Here is a 17,745-nt window from a genome sequence, read left to right as displayed (position 1 = left end):
CCATAAGTAGAGCGGGAGACTACAGACAGGAGAATGCCTCCTGATGCACTTAAGGGTTTTGTTGCAGTCTCATCAGGCACTGTGGTGCCTGCCTGGATTTCATGTGACACAGAAACTCCTTGGTGAGATATTCTGCGCTGGTTTCCTTTCTGAAAGGGTATTTATCTATAGGCAGGGAGTTTGGGGTGGGGAGTGAGCAGAGAGGGAAGAGTTGCTGTGCTCTGCCATCAGATGTATACTTGAAAGCTCACAGAAGGGGAAATTGTAGTGCACTTAAAAAAGAGAGAGCGCAGGCACAAAGCAGGGTTTTGGTAACTTTTTGATTGCCAAGGTTAAGACTAGAAAAAAATCATGGGGCTGATGGGAGCTTGAGTTTGCTGGACTTACAGTGAAATCCATGTATGATCTTGTACCCAGCTGGCTCAGCAGAACAAATACAAGGAGACTGGGAGGTGCTCCCTAGTCCAGGTCAGATGGATCTGTGGGAAGGGCTCACAAGAGAGGTATCAGCCGTTCTACCTCTCATCACACAAGTCACAGCTTGGCCAGGCCAGGGCAGGTTTTTAGGTCGTGGCTTCCCCCCTCATTTCTGCACCTTCTGTGCAAGTGGCTGTTAGCTCTGGTTTGATACAACCAAGAGCTATTTATTTAGATTTAACCAACAATAAAAAGCACATAGTAAAAACTGTAAGTGTCCTAACAGTTAAGCACAGCCATATCATAACGACTGCCCAGCAGCAATAAATAATCATACATAGGTAACATTAACTTTTAGGGTGCGCTGTAAAGCTGTTTTCAGCCCCTTCCTCTTGGGCTTTTGAGAAGGACCGGGCAGCAGGAGGCAAGTTGCTTATGTGGGAGTTACTGTCATCACTGTCATCTCTAGCACATGTCACTGGGATAGTTCAGGCTGTGCTTTACGGGGTTCCTGATCCCACAGGTCAGGTTGGGAGGCTGCTCGAGACCTGCGAGACGGGAGGCACCTGCGTTAGAATCAGCGGGCGAGCAGCAGGTCTGTGCTGTGTATCTTGGGCAAAAACGCATTTTGGTTATAAACAAGGGGTTTAAAATAGCAGGAGGAATAGTCATTGGCTGCTTGGCGTGCCCACGCGTCGCTGTGCCGCGAGCCCAGGCTCAGGGTTGTGCACAGAGAGGCTGCAGTCCTGCTCACGCTGTGGGGATGCAGCTCTGGTGACACTGGTGACTGTGGGGCTGCTGTGCTCGGAGCCAAGGGACAATGAAAATTCTCCTTTATGACTAAAAAGCAAACAGCGGGTGGGTGGCCGGAGTCACCTGGGACGCTCGAAAAGCAAAAATGCGTTCAAAAGCAGGAGGCATCCTCCCTTCTGGGCAGGGCCCAGGGAGCATTGTGGCGCTGCTCTTGGTTTCTGCGTGCTCTGCAGGGCTTTCATGGGAATGAAACAATTCCAGCTATAAATAATGGGTTAATGCTTTCATTCATTTGGGCTTTAAATGTATATTACATCTATGCTTTTGTCCCACATTTCGCCCAGTTTCTGTAAGTAGCAGCAGCAGCAGCTCTGGGGTTTGGTGCACAGCAATCTGTTAAGGAGATAAATAATCTGCTTTGGCATGACACTCCTACTCTCCTCTTTAATTTGTCTTACACAAGGAAAATTATAATTAAATCATTCAGGGTAAACCCTTGAGTGTAGAGAAGGAAAAAACACACTTTGGTAAAGATTGCCAATAGAGACCAACTTCCCTGTTGTGCCGTGCAGAGACATTTATCAATATTCAGCACTATTAAAGAGAGAACATTTCGTGTGATTTGTGAGGCGGATGCCAAAGCTCAAATCAAGGCTTGTTAAGATCCTTTCCCCATGCAATCATGGGCATTCAGCATCATTAGAATTCAGCACTGACTGTGTGTTTCATGCTTTGATTTTACTCAGACAATTTAATAATGTTTATTGTGCTGATTATATATATAAATTCACTCAATGCAATAAACATACCTCAGTCATCAGTACCCTAAGGGAAATATTTAGTTATAGATACTTGTATTCACTCAGGATAAGGGAAAGTGAGACCATCAACCAGCATGCAAACCTCTCATCATCTTATCAGCATTTGGGTTTCTTCAGAAACAAGCAGTTTCTCTACACAAGTAAATAAATAAATAACATGAGCCAGTTAAGTACATCTGCTGTGCTTAGAAATGTCAAGGACAGTACCCGCTTTCCATCTCACTCCACTGCATCTTATTTGGGGGAAACTGGATTATTTTCTTAAAAAGAACAGCAAAACAAGGTGGGTGGATGCCCAGTCATTTCAGGTGACTACTGACTGTATAACCCAGTGAGCATTGGGCATCCTGAACCTGCATGCTTGGGAATATTCCCGGTGTGAGCAGGTTTGGGGGAGTAGAACAGTGCAGAATTCATCAGTGCTTTGCAGTGAGCAGAGGTTGCTCCAGTTTGGGCTTGAACTGGGAGGTCTGGGGGTGCTCTGGAGCAGCTGGGCACCTGTGTGCTGGTTCCATCCCCTGGTACTGTCCTGTACTGAGTGCAGCAGAGCCAGGATGATGGAGGCTGTACACAGGCGAGAGAGTTAATTAAGGTCCAGACCTGTTAGTTTAAGAAACGCAACTTGTTTACCAGAGGTAAGGTGAAGAGTTGCAGTTAAAGGCTACATGTCCAAGAGGTCTTTTGCCATCTGCCAACAGCCCTATGCTTGGGTCTTGCCCTTCCACATAAGCAAGCAGCCATCTCATAGGAAAAATAGATGGGATAAACAAGGGGATTTTAAAATTACTTTTTCTTGCCAGCATGGCAGGAGGAAGGAGTCTGGAGAAAGCTCTGAAGGGAAGTGTGAGGAATGGCGTGGCAGACCACTGATCTGCCGGTTAGGCTTAATGCCCCGTGTTTCACTGTTGTTATCTTCCATGCCAGCTGATCCTCCATCAAAATCCCAGGGCCCTTAGATGAAGGCATTAGGATTCAGCACAATTAAGAATTACAGACTTCAGTCCATTATTAATGCTCGGGATGAAACAGTTCAGCCTGCAGTCCATATGCTCCCAGGGCCTGATCCTCTCTTGGCCAACCTCTCTGTGTAGTCCTGGCATTCGTTCTGCACTGGTGCCAGCATCAAATCTGCTCATCCATGTCGGCTCCCCTCATTTGCTCCCTGCAGTTGATTTTAGCTCATTATACTTTACCCTCAGCAGAGTTGAGTTAGATTAGGTTACCTCAAATCCAGTCTCCTGTGAGAAGTCGGTGTTCCTGGGACCTTTCCTCCCAAAAGGTATTTAGCTGCCTCATGTTCTCAAGCCCCTATCACGACCCTTGTGCTTTTACCCACAGTCTGAGCAGCTCGGGTGCCTCCATGCAGCTTCCTTGCTGTGGAGCCGTGTTGGAGTCAGAGACTGGAGCCCAAATGCCCAGCTGTGTATCCGATAAACCATCCCTTTCTACACGGCTCCCTCTTCCCGTGCACCTCCAGCGGGTGTGATGGCTGTGGGGCTGGTTAGACTGTTCAGTGACAGTGCCACAGCCAGAGCAGGGCACTGTCCTGGCCATCTCCATTTATTACGTACAGGTACAGCCCAGAGTGTCCCAGTGCCTGATCCCTTGGCCCCTCGCTCCCCTGCCAAAGCAATTGCCACCAGTTACTGCGTGTGCTCCCCTCTGAGTCACTTCTCTGTGACCAGCTTTGAAAAAACACCAGCCGTGACTCAGACCTGGCGTTGCTAATCTCCAGTTTTAGGCCTTATCAAGCATTTTTTTATTGTTCGTGCTTCTCAGATGCGGGTGTGGAGCCTCCTTTGCGTCGCCCGCACCCACCGTCTGCCACGGCACTCTTGTGTTCGAGGAACCTTCTGCTAAATCAGTTGTACAATTACACTCATTCCTCAGTCTGCCCGGGAGCTCTTTAATCAAATCATGGTTTTCAAGGAATTCCTTCGCTAAACCCTGGAAAATCGCTCCTGGTTTGTTTTATTTGTTTTTTTTTCCCTGCAAAAGATGCAAAGTTAAGCAGCCTGTGAATATTTGATGTGGCCCTTGGCTGAATGAGGGTGCTGGTCGGATGCTTGGGAAGCTGCTCCGGCAACAGGGAGCTCCTGCACACCAGTGCTTCCCTGCTTTCTGGTCCCATGTAATAACCATCAGTTGTACAACTCCAAACACTAAGCTAATGTATCAAAAAGCACTTAAAATAGATTGGGTGAGCCTTGGCAGACGCTTAGCAGAACTTTTCCAAATTTTAGCATATGTATTGTTTTATTCCTCCATCTGGCCAACAGATCATTGTTTGATATCTGAGTGCTTTGCATATCTCCTCCCTTTTCTTGCAACTGAGATACTTACACGTGCATTTAATACAGCTTAATGCTATTTTTACATACCAGAGAAATAGCTGATGGCTTTCTGTTAATTGCATGCACTTTGCAGTTAAACTTTTACTAAAACATTCCTGTCTAAATACTTAAAGTCCAATGAAAATTTGTCCTCTTCTTTTATTAGAGGTGTTTATGTACTAGTCTTAAAAAGGGACCTGGTTTTGGTTTACTGCACCATGGATTCCTGTTTCTTTTTATTTCGTCCTGTGTGCAAGTTGTCCTTCCTAAGCATTTGCTCGAAGATCTGACTGTCCTGAATAGCTGAGCAGGGACCTAACGAAGAGCTGTGTTACTTTTTTATCATATATAACACAGCCTGAGAGTCTAAAGGAAACACCCTTGAAAATGCCATAGAAGTAGAGGAGTTAGGTGACTTTTGTGTGACTATTTTCTCTGCTGTTCAATAAAAATGGAGCAGTTAGTATGACAGCTGCTATATCATGTTATATTGTACTGCTAAGATACTGAGCAGCATTTAAAGTAAAACTCCACCATTAAGCTGTGTAAACTTTATCCATTTCACTATGGTTTAATGGAAAAAAAATGAGTTTCTCAATAAAATGACATCATTTTTCCCAGGTTGTAATGTTCACTTTACAACTGTTTTTCTTTAATTCAATTTATTTTACTTTACTTTTTCTTGGCATCCTTTTTTTCTTGCAGTTTGGAGAGGGGGAAATCTCTTTTCACAGAGCAGCTAGGTGCTGCTCAAACCTCTCTTCCCTTCTTTTCCCTTCTCCCCCTCCCTCAACATCTTGTGCTAATCTGGAGCTCTATTTTTGTCAGGCAGACACGGTTGTATTTTCGAAGTAGTGAGATGCACATTGAAATTTGGTAATCAGGATTTGTGGCTCTACCTGCTGCACATTGAGGGGTGGGGGAAAGAGCAGGAGGAAAAGCATTGCTTGCTGCTGGAGCAACGTTTGTGGAATGCCATGGGGTGTTTTTCTGTGTAGCTGGTGTTGTTAAGCTGGGAGGACTGTAATTTCTTCCGTGTGATCAGGAAAATGTATGTATATTGTAAAGTATATTCTTGTCATTAAAAAGATGGTATAAGCCCAGGCAGGGAAACTGCTAATATGTGTTGCAGCTTGTCATTTTGGGCTGCATGAATAAAGAGGAGAACTATTCCTTTGGGAAACGATCTCGGGAACTGAGCAACAGATCCACTAGCCAGCAAATTCTTCCTAACTGTAATTTTCCTTTTTGTGTATACTCAAAAATAACATCGCGATGGGCCCTTAAATACCATTTCATACACAGAGCACAATTTCCACAGCACAGGTGGTGCTAATATAGGACAGTCCCCTAGGCACTTGTCGCCAGGAGTTGTACAGCTTGTTCAGTGTCTGCATCCATATGGCAATCTGTCCCATTCATAGAAAGACATTGTAGCTGTGCCTGTGGGTGCTGTGGTCAATGTAGTGTAAAAAGTAGATTTTAACTCTCGGCAACCTATGTTCTGCTGTTTGTTTTATTGTAGAATCCAATTTATAACGTGGGGGAAGAAAAATCAGCTCAGAGCAAATTCCAGAACAATCTGGCTGGCTGGGGTTTGTGTTTATTCTTGGAGCGCATGGTTAATCAGCAGGTGCACAGCCCCGCGCGCTCTAATGAACAGTTTACAGGAAGTCTTGCTCGGAAGAAACATTTTCCTTGTTGTTTATACTGTGAATTAACTCAGAAGTTGCAAAGCTGTAAACGATGTTAGCTGGCCATGGATGTCGTGCAAGTCTGTTCCATCCTTCTCTTTTTTTGGCTTTGCTCCCCACTGTTGCATGGTTTTCCCTGGGTGTGCGGTGCTCGGGAAGGATGCTGAGCCTCTCGTGGTGTTTACCCCTGAAAGGGGCAAATCTCAGCAAAGGGGCTCTCTAAAAAAAGGAGGGTGAAGCTTTAGTGTTGCCCAGTGGTTCAAGTCTAAACACATGAACGTGATTTATGGCTGCTCTGGTATCTATCGCTCCAATGCCAAGTGTTGTTCTGTTTTAGTGGGACTATTTGTTATACCTTTTAGTAAACACAAACAAATAGACCGCCTAGCACCTGCAGCAGCATATGATATTTACACTACCTGTATGATTCAGCACGCTTCCCTGGGGAAGCAGGCTTGTGTCCTCTCGATTTTTAGTGCTTTTTTAAACAGCATTCTTCCAAGGGAAAGAAAGCATGTGGCAAAGAGAATGCAATGTTTTAACTGTATTTCTCCCTTGGAGTCATTATTTATCTTAATTATATTTTTATAAACATTTCCCCAAGGGCACTTTGCTGCTGCCACAGTGGTGTGGGGTGGGCAAAGGCCCCCCCAGTGAGCTGCCAGGCTGTGTATGATGTGACAGTCATCTTCTGCGCAGGTTTTGTTGTGCCTGTGGGACAGGGGTGAAAAATACTGACGTGAATAATCCCTGTTAATCATATTTGTTGACGTATCACCGGTTTATATAAGAGTGGAAGACTTGCCTCAACTCTGAATGTAACAGAATAGAATTTTGTTGAACAAGAATAGATCTTGTTTCTCAGTGTTTTCTTTTACTATAAATTTAAATGTTACAACAGAATATAAATTACAGTAAAATAAGGTTGGCAAACAGGATCTTTGTACAAAGTATGTATGTACGTTGGTAATTTTACACCTCGGTCTCGGTGAAGTCCAAGGTCTAATCCTGTGTTTTTAAACTTGTGTGTGTTCTTAAAAGCGCTGCTGAATCAGGGCCAAAGCTTTGCCATTGCCACCTCCCTCTGCCATGCGAATTGGGTGTGTAAGAGGGATGGGATTGCTGTGCTGAAAGTCAGTGTAAAAAATAACAAACTGAAAAAAAACCCAGAACACCCCCCCCAAACCTCCAAAACCCATGAAAGTGGTTGGATCACATTTTTTTCCTAATTAAACTAAGATACTGAATCAATCCGTTTTCATCTGAATAAATTAGGAGACCGTTCAGAGAGGAATAAAATGAGATTTAGCAGGGATAAGTAGAAAGTAGCCCAGCTAGGAAATCAAAATTCCAAACTGCGGGTTTGACATGACACGTCAGCTGCTCAGCATCGGTTGTGTGGGAAATGGCTGAGGCATAATCAGGGTTGAGAAATTAAGGTGGGACACTCTGTGCCATGTCTTAGTTAAAAAGGTAAATGCAGTCATGGGAGGCATAAACATGCATGTTGCATCTGAGTCCTTTTTTTTCCTGTTCTACTTTATGCAGAACCAGTTAAACCACATTGAGTGTGATGTACAATTGGCCCCTCTCTTGCAGAAAGGATAAAGAGAAGCTGGAGCAAATATAGAGGAGAGCAGCTAGGATGATAAAGGAGTTGGAGGGAATAGGCTATGAAGACAGATTAAAGGGAATTAAAGATCTACACCCTGGAAAAATAGAGGCTCTAGGAGGATGTGATTATGGTATGTAAGTACATGAAGTGATGCTACAAAGAAGAAGAGGGAAAAAATTGTTCTCATTAGTTAGCAGTGCTGGAATTTAAAATCCAGCGTTTCAAATCGTGTGCGTCTGGGTACATTTGATGTACTTTTCACTACAGTACCTAAGCACAGGGTTGAAATAAAAAAAATAAGAGTTTTAAATCATAGAGAAACTCGTTAATTCAAGTGCAGGAATGAAACTTGCATCTGAAATAAGTGGTGGATTTTTGGCAATGGGCATTTCTTTTAAATGCTCTAGAAATACATTTAATTCCTCCAAGGAAGGGATGTAGGGCAGTGACTGTCCTGGAAGAGGGGCTGCCACTGGAAGGAGGATGTAGTAGTGTTAGAGTGCTGGAGGGTCATAACGTTGATTAATAATCCAAACCATCAGTGCACAGATCAAGACCAGAAGACGATGCGTATAATTATGCAGTCAGGTTCTGCTCTTTGCAGTGGGGAGGGGGGTAAAAAAGAAGGGGAATGTTAGCCAGATTTTCTCTTAGTCTTGCTGCAAATGCTCCAGCACACTTCTTGCAAACCAGGAATTTAGGGAATAGTACCACAAGAGGCATAAATGGGGGGCAGTGATTCAGGGTGCACAGCTGGCCTTGTGTTACAACAGCACTGCTGTTTTCTTTCTTATACTACAGGAGTACATAAGTTAGTGCACACTGATTAGAAGAGAGGATTTCAGCCTGTGGGCTGCAGTTTTAACCTGATTTGTCTTAAATTGGTGTAGTCATTTAAAATGTAATATACCACTCCTGTTACTTCCAATAGGACTTGATGTAAAACATGAGCTTCTTCTTGTCCTAGGTCTGGATGTGGACTAAAGTAGTGAGGAAGAGGAGAAATGCAGCTCTTAAAAGCATCCAGAAATTTGCAGGCCAGTTCTAGAAAGAGCTGTCAGTGACCACACACATCAAATGCCACCTCTCTGGAAGGTCCACAGCCTTCTTCTATGCTTTATTCAGATAATTCTCTGTTCAGATCCCATACCTGTTTCCTGGGCATTTCCTGAGGCTTGGACAGGAGTGTGAATATCTAGAAATAGTTAATTTCAGTATATGGCTTAACACTTTAGTTGTTTTGTTGGGTTTTTAATTTTTTTTTTTTAATTATTAAGTATGTTTTAAACTCACAATTCAGAGAGGAAAGAAGCACTAAGTCACTGTAGTAAGAGTTCGGAGGGATTTGCACCAGTGCAGCTTCTCTGCAAAACACATCCTTATTCAATTGATTTTGTCATGAAGGCAGGAACTTGCATTCGAGTACAGTTGGTACAAGAATTTAATCATTACTGCTTCAGTTTCGATTTTAAATCAAATATAGCAAGTGTTTCTGACTCAGAAAATCATGATTTTTTTTTTTTAGCAACTTTATTCTGTCGGTGCTTTAGAGCTCACTGGGCAATCACAAATATGGGAGAGCTGTGGTGGTTTCCAGTCGTGTGTCTCCTTCTGTACAGGACCAAAATTGTGGCGTTTTGCCTCAATGGGTGTGCCATCCCCATCAGAGCAAGGGGGAATGTGGTGTGAGACAGAGCCTCAGGCTCTTGCCTGGACTGTACATGGACATCGGTTTTGTGGCAGCTGGCAAAGATGAGGTCACTTCCCATTGCCCCTGAGAAATGAAATAAAAGAGCAGTTCTGCACTTTCTTAGGGTGCTGTGCTCAAACTCCTTCCAGGAGGAAAGCAGGAGACGTGGTATTGATTTGTCAGCATGCAGGTGGCTCAGGCATGTTCTCTGCGCCATTAGAACATGAGCAGATGCTTCATAACTGTAACAGAAAATCAAGAATGCTTCTCTGCATCACTGACTTCCCCCAGTGTTTTGGCAAAGATCGTTGGCCCAAGCAGATGTGAAAGAGGGAGAGTGCAGTATGAAGTATGTCAGCATCATGAATATTTAAAATATGGTCCATTGTGTGGCAGAAGTACCAATACTGAAGCCTCTGCTTAGCTTGATTTTATGTCCACCCATGACTTTTTAGCCAGTGTGGTACCCAGTTCCATGTGGTTAGTAAGCATGAGTTGAATTAAACCATACAGCACAGGGGGCTTTCATGCTGGGGCTTTGGTCACTGCTTTCCCCAAGACCCACCATGTTCCCGTCTCTCTTTGGGGTGTACTGTCATTTTTACTCTCCATCAGGTCTTTGCTGTCTGTGGCTTCTCTGTCCCCTTGGTTTTGTGTCTCAGAGTGTGGGTCTTCAAGGATGCTGTAGCACAGCAGGTGTATTCCAAATGATGAATGGCTGGTGTGTGCAAGTACCAGCTTCAACAGCCATCTCAGTAGGATTAGGGGGTGAAATTGCTTCCAGACCCTCTGGAGATCCTTGGGGTTATGAAGCAACATAGGGTGATGGAGGAGGAGGTAAAATTTCCTCTCCTCTATCCAGCAAGCCCAGAGGAGCTGTGGAAGTGCCTGCCCCTTCTCCCCTCCCCTCTGTACTGGAAACAGGGCTGGAGGCAGCAGAAAATGAGTGGACATTTACGCAGTTTTCAGCTTCCCACGAGTTTTGTTACTCTGTCGTATGTCACGAGTAAGATGAGTTACGCAAGACATTTTACTTGCCAGGGTGTTCTTTGCTGTATTTCGATGTAATAATGCTGCACTATTGCATTATTTGGAAGTATCTTTTATGCAAATACTTTATGAAGAGGAAAAAAACCCACATAGTCTTGATTTTTACATCATTTATTCCTTCACTACTTTGAAAATCATGTCTTGTTATAAAATCATTTCCACTAACTAGTGTTGCATCACCAGTACCCAACCATGAATATGCGTTCCTAGGAAGGAGAGGGTGACAGAAACAAACACCTACTCTAATGTGTCATTAGAAATCAAACAGACCTAAAACTTGCTTCTGCTTGCCAATGCTCAGATCTTCTAAAAGTCTGTCTCCGGCAGCGAGACCAGGGATGGATCCAGATTACAGAAGCTGTGCTTGCATGCAGGCAAAATATCAGTGAACAATTTCAGATCATAGGTTTGCATTGTGCCCACAAAGCTGTTTGTTTATGTACTGGATTAAAATCTTCTTTTTCCACCTCTATTTGCTCAAACAAAGTGAGTACTTAGATCAGTTAAACAGAGTTCTCCATTCATTCCCACTGGCTGTATCCTTTGTGCGTTACATCCGCTTCTGTATAAACTCGCTCTTTGTTTTGTTTTGAGGTGCTTCTTCAGGCTCTATCAGGGAACAAGTGGCAATCTATAATATCTTCAAAAGTGGGATGGATAAAATAGCAGTAATCTGATACTGTCACATAAAGGTCACCGAGAGGCACCGCTGAAACCCCCCCCCCGAGCAGGATGGGAGTCGCTGCCTGCGGAGGGGGCCGGCGTTTGTCTTTCAGTACTGAAGGGTTTTTTTCTCTTTGAAATGTCTTATTTTTGTAAGTTGAAGTAGTTCCTCTGCTTGGTTGAATGGCAGTGGAAGCTCTGCGTAGGTGTTAAGCGTGTTACACGTGGCGTCGTGTTAGCAAAGTGACCTTTAAAGTTCCCGTTTACAGTCAGCACCAGTCTTTATGGTTATTGACAGCACGAGGCTTTGACATCCCTGAGCATCATTTATGGTTTGATATTGTCTTGGTCATTCCGTCATTTTGTTTGGACGCAATACCACGGTATCATGTCCTACATGGTTTGTCTTGTCTTGTGCAAGTTCCCTGGAAAGAAAAGAGATTTGCACTTGGATTTAAAAAATAAATACAAATCTCGGTAGGGCTCTTTCCGTTGACTTGGCCATGGCCTTTAGGCTCTCACAGAGAAACTTTAAAAAACCCTGCTGGGGGTTTAAGCCATGTGACTGCTGTTGATATTATAATGAGATTTACAGTGCTTAAACCCCACGGGGGACTGACTCCTTACTTGGAGTCACACGGCGTTCCTGCAGCCGTCCCGGGGTGGGTAACGCGCGGGGGAAATTCAAACGCTGCCTTTTTTTTTTTTCCTGGATTCTGCCAAACACACTGAAATCGTAAGTCTCACATGTAGTCTTCATGGAATTTAATGGAGTGTTAACATGAAAGCCTGCTTTCTCACCCTTTGCCGTATCCAGGTATGGAAACAGATGATAAAACCCATTATCTTCTGATTTTTTCCGATGTGTACTGGGGATGTTTGACCATATGCCTGTCTGGCTTGGGTGGATGGTGTTCCTTCAGCCATCCTCTCTCTTTCTCAACTGAGGAAAAGTGTGGTGTAGCATTTTTCTAATTTCCTTGCAAGGAACGCGTCGGTCCCTTTGTTCTTTTAAAAACTTTACAGAGATTCTCCACACTTGAACATTTTTTAAAAGACTGGTAAGTTAAACCAGTGTAATGTTCCTGTATAGAAAAAGGCCTTTGTAAGGCTCTTCACCTGCAGTTGTTTTTTTAGGAAATTAACTTGCACATACATATATTTATGCTTGAAGAACTGTTTGTAAACATCCAAAAGTAAGATATTAATGAAATAATGAATTAGATTCATGTAAAACTCTTAATACCTTTTCCAGTCAGTACTTTTTAAGTTTTTGGGGTTTTTTAATTAAAATAATTTTTAAAACCGTCTTCAATAATCTTCAGATTCTCATTGGGCCTAAAGTGAAAAGTGGCAGAATCTGGGAAAGAATTTCTCTTTCGACTTCTTTGCACTTGGGATGACATCTCAGGAGGGTTCAGTGTTCTTGCTACCCAGTGCATCAGAAATAATGTAGGAACACTATTTTTGATAGAGTGCACAGGCAGATAAAATTACAAAAGAAGAATAAACAGCATTTCCACATGTGTGTAAAGGTAAAATGGCAAAAAGTAGGCATTTATCCATAACGCTACCTGTGATCCAGGATAAAATAAGTCATAAAAGCCACACCTAGATGCTGGTATGTGTTCATATCCTTTGTGTATGTTTGAAGTTCATAATACAGCACAGACATACTGTAGCAGAAAGATTTGATATGAAAAATAGATACGTGTGTGAGCATAAAATAGAGACTTCAATATTATTTTGACATTTTAGTTTTAAAGTCATCTAAGGTTATGGAAATCGTTGCAGAAAATAATTCCTTTCCTTAAGAAGTTTCCATGCAGAAGTTGAATAAAGAAGATATTTTAGAATATGGTTCATCAGTTAGTGCAACAGATACATTTCCCTGAGCACCACATGGCCCGGATCAAAGCGTCTCATGACTTGGATCAGTGCAGCCAAATCATTACGTATTGATTGGAATCCCGCTGAAGGATTAACCCCTTAGTGCCCATAGGAATTTTTTTCTTTAACCCTGGGTTCAGTAGTTGGGAGGCTCTGTGACGTTCCTGCCAAATCTTAGCAAGGTTAATAGCCCCCACTAACCGCTCGTACTGAGGAACCCTTTGACTGCACGGTTCCCGTTTTTTATGGCGAATTTTGCATTTGAAAATACATCTTGTGTCTTTCTTGGGATATAAGGGGGCTGTACTTGTGCAGTGAAACAGCCTGTAAGAGAGGGGAAAAAAAAACCCACAGAAAAAACGCCAATCCAGTAAATAAATAACGTGGTGGGAAAGCTAAGGCTGAAAACTTGATGCTTTTCCTCTTTCTTTAATGATGAGGAGAAAGCCTCAGGTCCAGCTGTGTTGTGCTGTAAGGATACAGTGCTGTATGGAGATGACTTCTCTTCCTGATGAAGTTGAATTGTAAAAATGCGATGTTCATAAATTTCTTAGCAAAATACCAAGTAGGATATTAAGCAGGTTTGTCAAATGATTTCTCCCCCGTCCATGTTAATTTAAATTCTTTACAAAGCTTTTAATTAATGAATGAAATGTAGGAGGGATAGCTAAGTAAGAATGACACATGTTTCACACTGCAAATGGTATTTAATTCTGTTTGGAAGAACCATGGGCAGAGTCAGGCGGGTACTGTGAGATGTTAGGGTTGTTTCAGGATCTGTTGTTTGCTGCTCTTTGAGAGTCTTTGTGAAGACAAATTGTGACGGTACCTCCAGTTACACCACTTTTTCTCTTTTCTCTTTCTCTCCCCCAGTTTATCCCACGAGGAGCACTCACACAGCCATCCGCTCTACGGACACGGCGTATGCAAGTGGCCGGGCTGTGAAGCAGTTTGTGAAGACTTCCAGTCGTTTCTAAAGTAAGGATGGTTTTATTGGCGCTTGCATTGTACAACAGGAAGCATGCCCTGAAACTTTGTGTGCTGTCACTCACCCTGGGCCTGATGCAAAGCCCATTGAAGTCAACAGAGAGCTCCTTTTCACTTCAGTGGCTTTTGGATCAGGCTCAAGAACATTTTAACAGGGGATAGTAAATTAGCCCCATGGGGAAGTTATGGTCTTGCTCAGTGTGTTGCTATAAAACAGTGTTTGCAGTTCCGCAGCTTTTCTTTTTATTTTATTTAAATAACTTTTAAGTTGCAGTATCGATCATGTAAACAATACAACCTTGATTTAACCTTGATTTCACTTTAATTTAGAAGTCTAGTCTTAAATTAACTTCATAATTGAACAGAGGATTGCAGAACATCACGTGAAATTTAATTTATGTCAAATAAGTAACTAATGAACAAAGTCTACACTACTAAAAATAAACTATAATTATATTAATTGGGCCCCTGCAGTTTGCTGCAGACCTTTTCCTTGCTGCCAAAGAACACAGTTTTACACGTTGCATAAACAGTGCATTATGGACTAGGCCATGGCAGTGCATGCATCCCAATGTGGGGAAGGATCCCAGAGCTCTAATAGCTTACACATGGCTGCTCCACAACTAAACCATCAACCTCACCCCTCCAAGCTGGAGCAAAGACTGTTCCCATCACAAAAGAGTTCTCTGTCTGGGTAAGACACCAGGTAAACACACATTTTGGGTGCAAACAGGTTCTTGAAGGTTTGGTCACTGATCTTTTCTCAGGTACTATGGCTCGTCAGTTGTAAGATGACCAAAGACCAACCACCCAGGCAATGTTCATGATTTAAATTCACAAAGGGACAAATCCTGCTCCCATTTAGAGTAGTCATTTCATGGAATCGGTCCACATAAACATATGGGATTCTTCAGGTTGAATAATTAGACTTAGTCCCAAAAGGTTCAGCTGTACCTGTCCTTTCTGGGGTGGTTCCCTGGATTTTTATGTGAAGGAGGGAAGGGTGACAGCAAGCAGAGGATGTTTGTTGGGTGATGTTATATGATACAGATCGGGCTTTGCTCTCAGAATGGAATGGGCCAGTTCTGGTTCCACTGGCAAAACCCTCCTTAGTTGGAGCAGCACTGATCCTGCTATAAACATATGGTACAGTGATGAGAAGGTTCTTGTTACAAGGGGGTAACAAAATAAGAAGGTGCTAGTCATAGATTTCCATGAAGGGTGGCCTCTTTCCTTATAATTCATCCTGTTGCTCACTTAAGTGAAATAAATGCTAATCTTGCCATACTTGCCAGCTCATTCATATTCATATGCCATACTATATAGCATTTAGACCTTTAAAACAATTCTCATTTTTATTGCTGTTAGTGCAAGGGAAAGGTGCTGTGGTAGCCTGAGATATCAGAACAACGTGTGGTCACATCTGGTCAGATTAGGCCTCCTTTGCTGCCTGTGCTAGTCCTGTGTTCCAGATTAGAGCTGTTGTTTCAGCAAGATTACAGAGCAATGGGCTGATTGACATGGCCATGCATAGAGAACACAGCCCTTAAGTCACGGATCATGGGTCAAAGCAAGGCTGGTTCTTTTATGGTGTTTTGGAGATGTTTCAGTAAGTAGGCCCAGTCCACCAGTTCACCTGGAGGAGATACTTGGAGCAGTCAATACTTATGAATAACCTGGAAACTGTTACTGGCCCAGGCTGGACCTTGGCTCTATCAATTCTAGTTCTTCAGTCACTCACTTATCATCAGTCTTTTCTTCCCCATCAAAACCATACAACAGAAGTATTCTGTGTGAGTTTCTTGAACCCATTGGCTCATGTAAATTTTCTCATTATCCAAATTCTACAGTGTCCAGACAAAGTCTTATTGTTCCAAGAGATACTTAATCCAGAACGAATGCAGAAATGAATGTCCATGAGCAGTGTATTGACAATGTTAGGAAGTGAGTGTTGCTTCATAAAATGATAGCGTAGCCTTCCATGTCTCCTGTGGAGCGGCCTTAAGTTATGTTGCCATTTACCAGAATTTATTACTCAGTGAAAAGATAACAGGTAGATGCTTTAAGTTTCTTTCTGATACTTGAATAACCCTTGAAGCTCTTTTGACGGTCCCCTCAAGAGAAAAGCTCTTGTTTACCAAGTAAAATACAGCCCGTGTATCAACTGAGCATTGCCTAATTTCACTTACCTTGGTGAAAAGGCAGAGGGAAGTTGTATGTGGAATGAAAGCCCTGTATGCCAATAAAATGATTCTTCAGTTAAAGGAGAAAAAAGGACTCGCAGGTCTAAAACATGGTTCATTTCTTTTCCTCCTGAGGAAGAAATATCATAACTGTTGGTAAATCAAAACCAGAGATTTGACACTCTTCTGTGATCGTTCTGTAGTGTTTGTTCCCAAGGTGAGGTACACCACAGGGCCCTTGATTTCAAAGATAAATACTGTACAAATAACGATCCTAGTTGTCTTTCACTCACAGCCAACAGGAGGATGCTTATCAGAACCAGCAGATACACGGGCTATTGTCTGCATTTATTTCCCTATTTCTTTTTGAAATAAGTTGCAGTTTTAGCATCGTTGTGTTGTGGGTTTTCTTTTTTTTTTTAATCCATCAGCCATTGGTTATCATGTGATGTGGTATCAGTTAGAGCTAACTGATAGCAGCAGGGGCTGCTGCTCTGCCTAATGAAACAGCAGCACCCTGCATGCTCCAGAATACTCCCTGAGCCTAAAAACAAAAACAAGTCCAGTCTCACGGCAGTGACCCCGTGGCCTCTGCCAAGCTGCAGGGAGCAAGGTGAGGGCTGGAGGGTGCACACGTGTCTGGCGTGTTAACCAGGGCCTGTCTCGCAGGCAGCAGCGAAAGGAGCAATTAGTAGCACAGAGCGACTTTCCTTCAAAATTGACTATATCCTTGATTTCATTTGCATGTGTTTAAAGACCGTTGCAGATAGAAATAGATACCCCTTATACAGCAAGTTGTTCAGGAAATCCCTGCTGGAGGGAGGGTGGTTTATTCAGCAGAGTATCCAGGGCAAAAAATGAAGGAGAAGGCTGATTAGGATTTTATCCCTCCACACTTTTAATTTTTATTTTTTAATTTGATTGTGGGTTAGATGTGCTTAATACTGACTGTACCATTTTTAAATCAAACATATTCTTTAAAAGAAGGACGCAGACCTTTGGAGAGATCTGGCAGTCCTGCGTTGCAGTGATGCTGGTAATCTGCTTCATGTGCATTTAACTTTGATGAAACGAAGGGGAGTTTATGTGAAAGAAACTACTAAGTGCACTCTGTAATGTTTTCACAAGTGTTTTTATCATGGTAACATCTTGTTTACTTTAGTTGCCTGCCTAAAACTACTTGGAACATGTTAAGAAAACATTTCGAGAAAGCTTCTACAAAGAGGCTTTTGTTTAGCAGCAACTGTGAGACTGCTCAGCTCACAAAGGTGTTAACTTTCAACCCCTTAAGCACTTCCACATGAAATTCCAGCAACTATGTTTGTGGTTTTGGAAAAACAAAGTGTATATTAAAGAAACCAGGTATATGCTAATACATGTTGAAGTAGGCCGGAAATCGTAAATTGTTTCAAAGGCATTAATTGCGCTCGTTTGCATGGCAGAGCGTTCTGCAGTGAAATCATCCGCACGGCGCAGACCTTTTAATCAAATGGGTAGTGAGGGCAGGGGAAAGGCTGGGCTGGAGGTGGGTTTTTTAGATTTTTTTTAACTCATAGCAGGGCCGGCTGGGCTCTCCCCGGCTGCGGAGCGGCGATGGGGAGGTGATGGGAAGGGGGGGGATGATGCTGAGGATGCTGCGCGGGGATGCG

General features: G+C 43.0%; 1 protein-coding gene across 29 annotated transcripts in view; it reads left to right on the top strand.

The window, feature by feature from the left end:
• The window catches only part of FOXP1 (forkhead box P1), a 345,834-nt gene that overhangs the window by 285,381 nt on the left and 42,708 nt on the right, over nt 1–17,745 (top strand). For all 29 annotated transcript variants that reach the window (XM_027700840.1, XM_027700836.1, XM_027700839.1 and 26 more), the window contains one exon: nt 13,800–13,904. In XM_027700840.1, coding sequence (XP_027556641.1) covers nt 13,800–13,904 — 105 coding nt within the window. The remainder of the gene's footprint in view (nt 1–13,799; nt 13,905–17,745) is intronic.

Source organism: Neopelma chrysocephalum, unplaced genomic scaffold (assembly GCF_003984885.1).
Source record: "Neopelma chrysocephalum unplaced genomic scaffold, ASM398488v2 Primary Assembly neopelma1_147, whole genome shotgun sequence".
In the NCBI taxonomy this organism is placed as follows: domain Eukaryota; kingdom Metazoa; phylum Chordata; class Aves; order Passeriformes; family Pipridae; genus Neopelma; species Neopelma chrysocephalum.
Note: the sequence above shows the minus strand (reverse complement) of the source record. Positions and strands in the feature narration are given on the sequence as shown.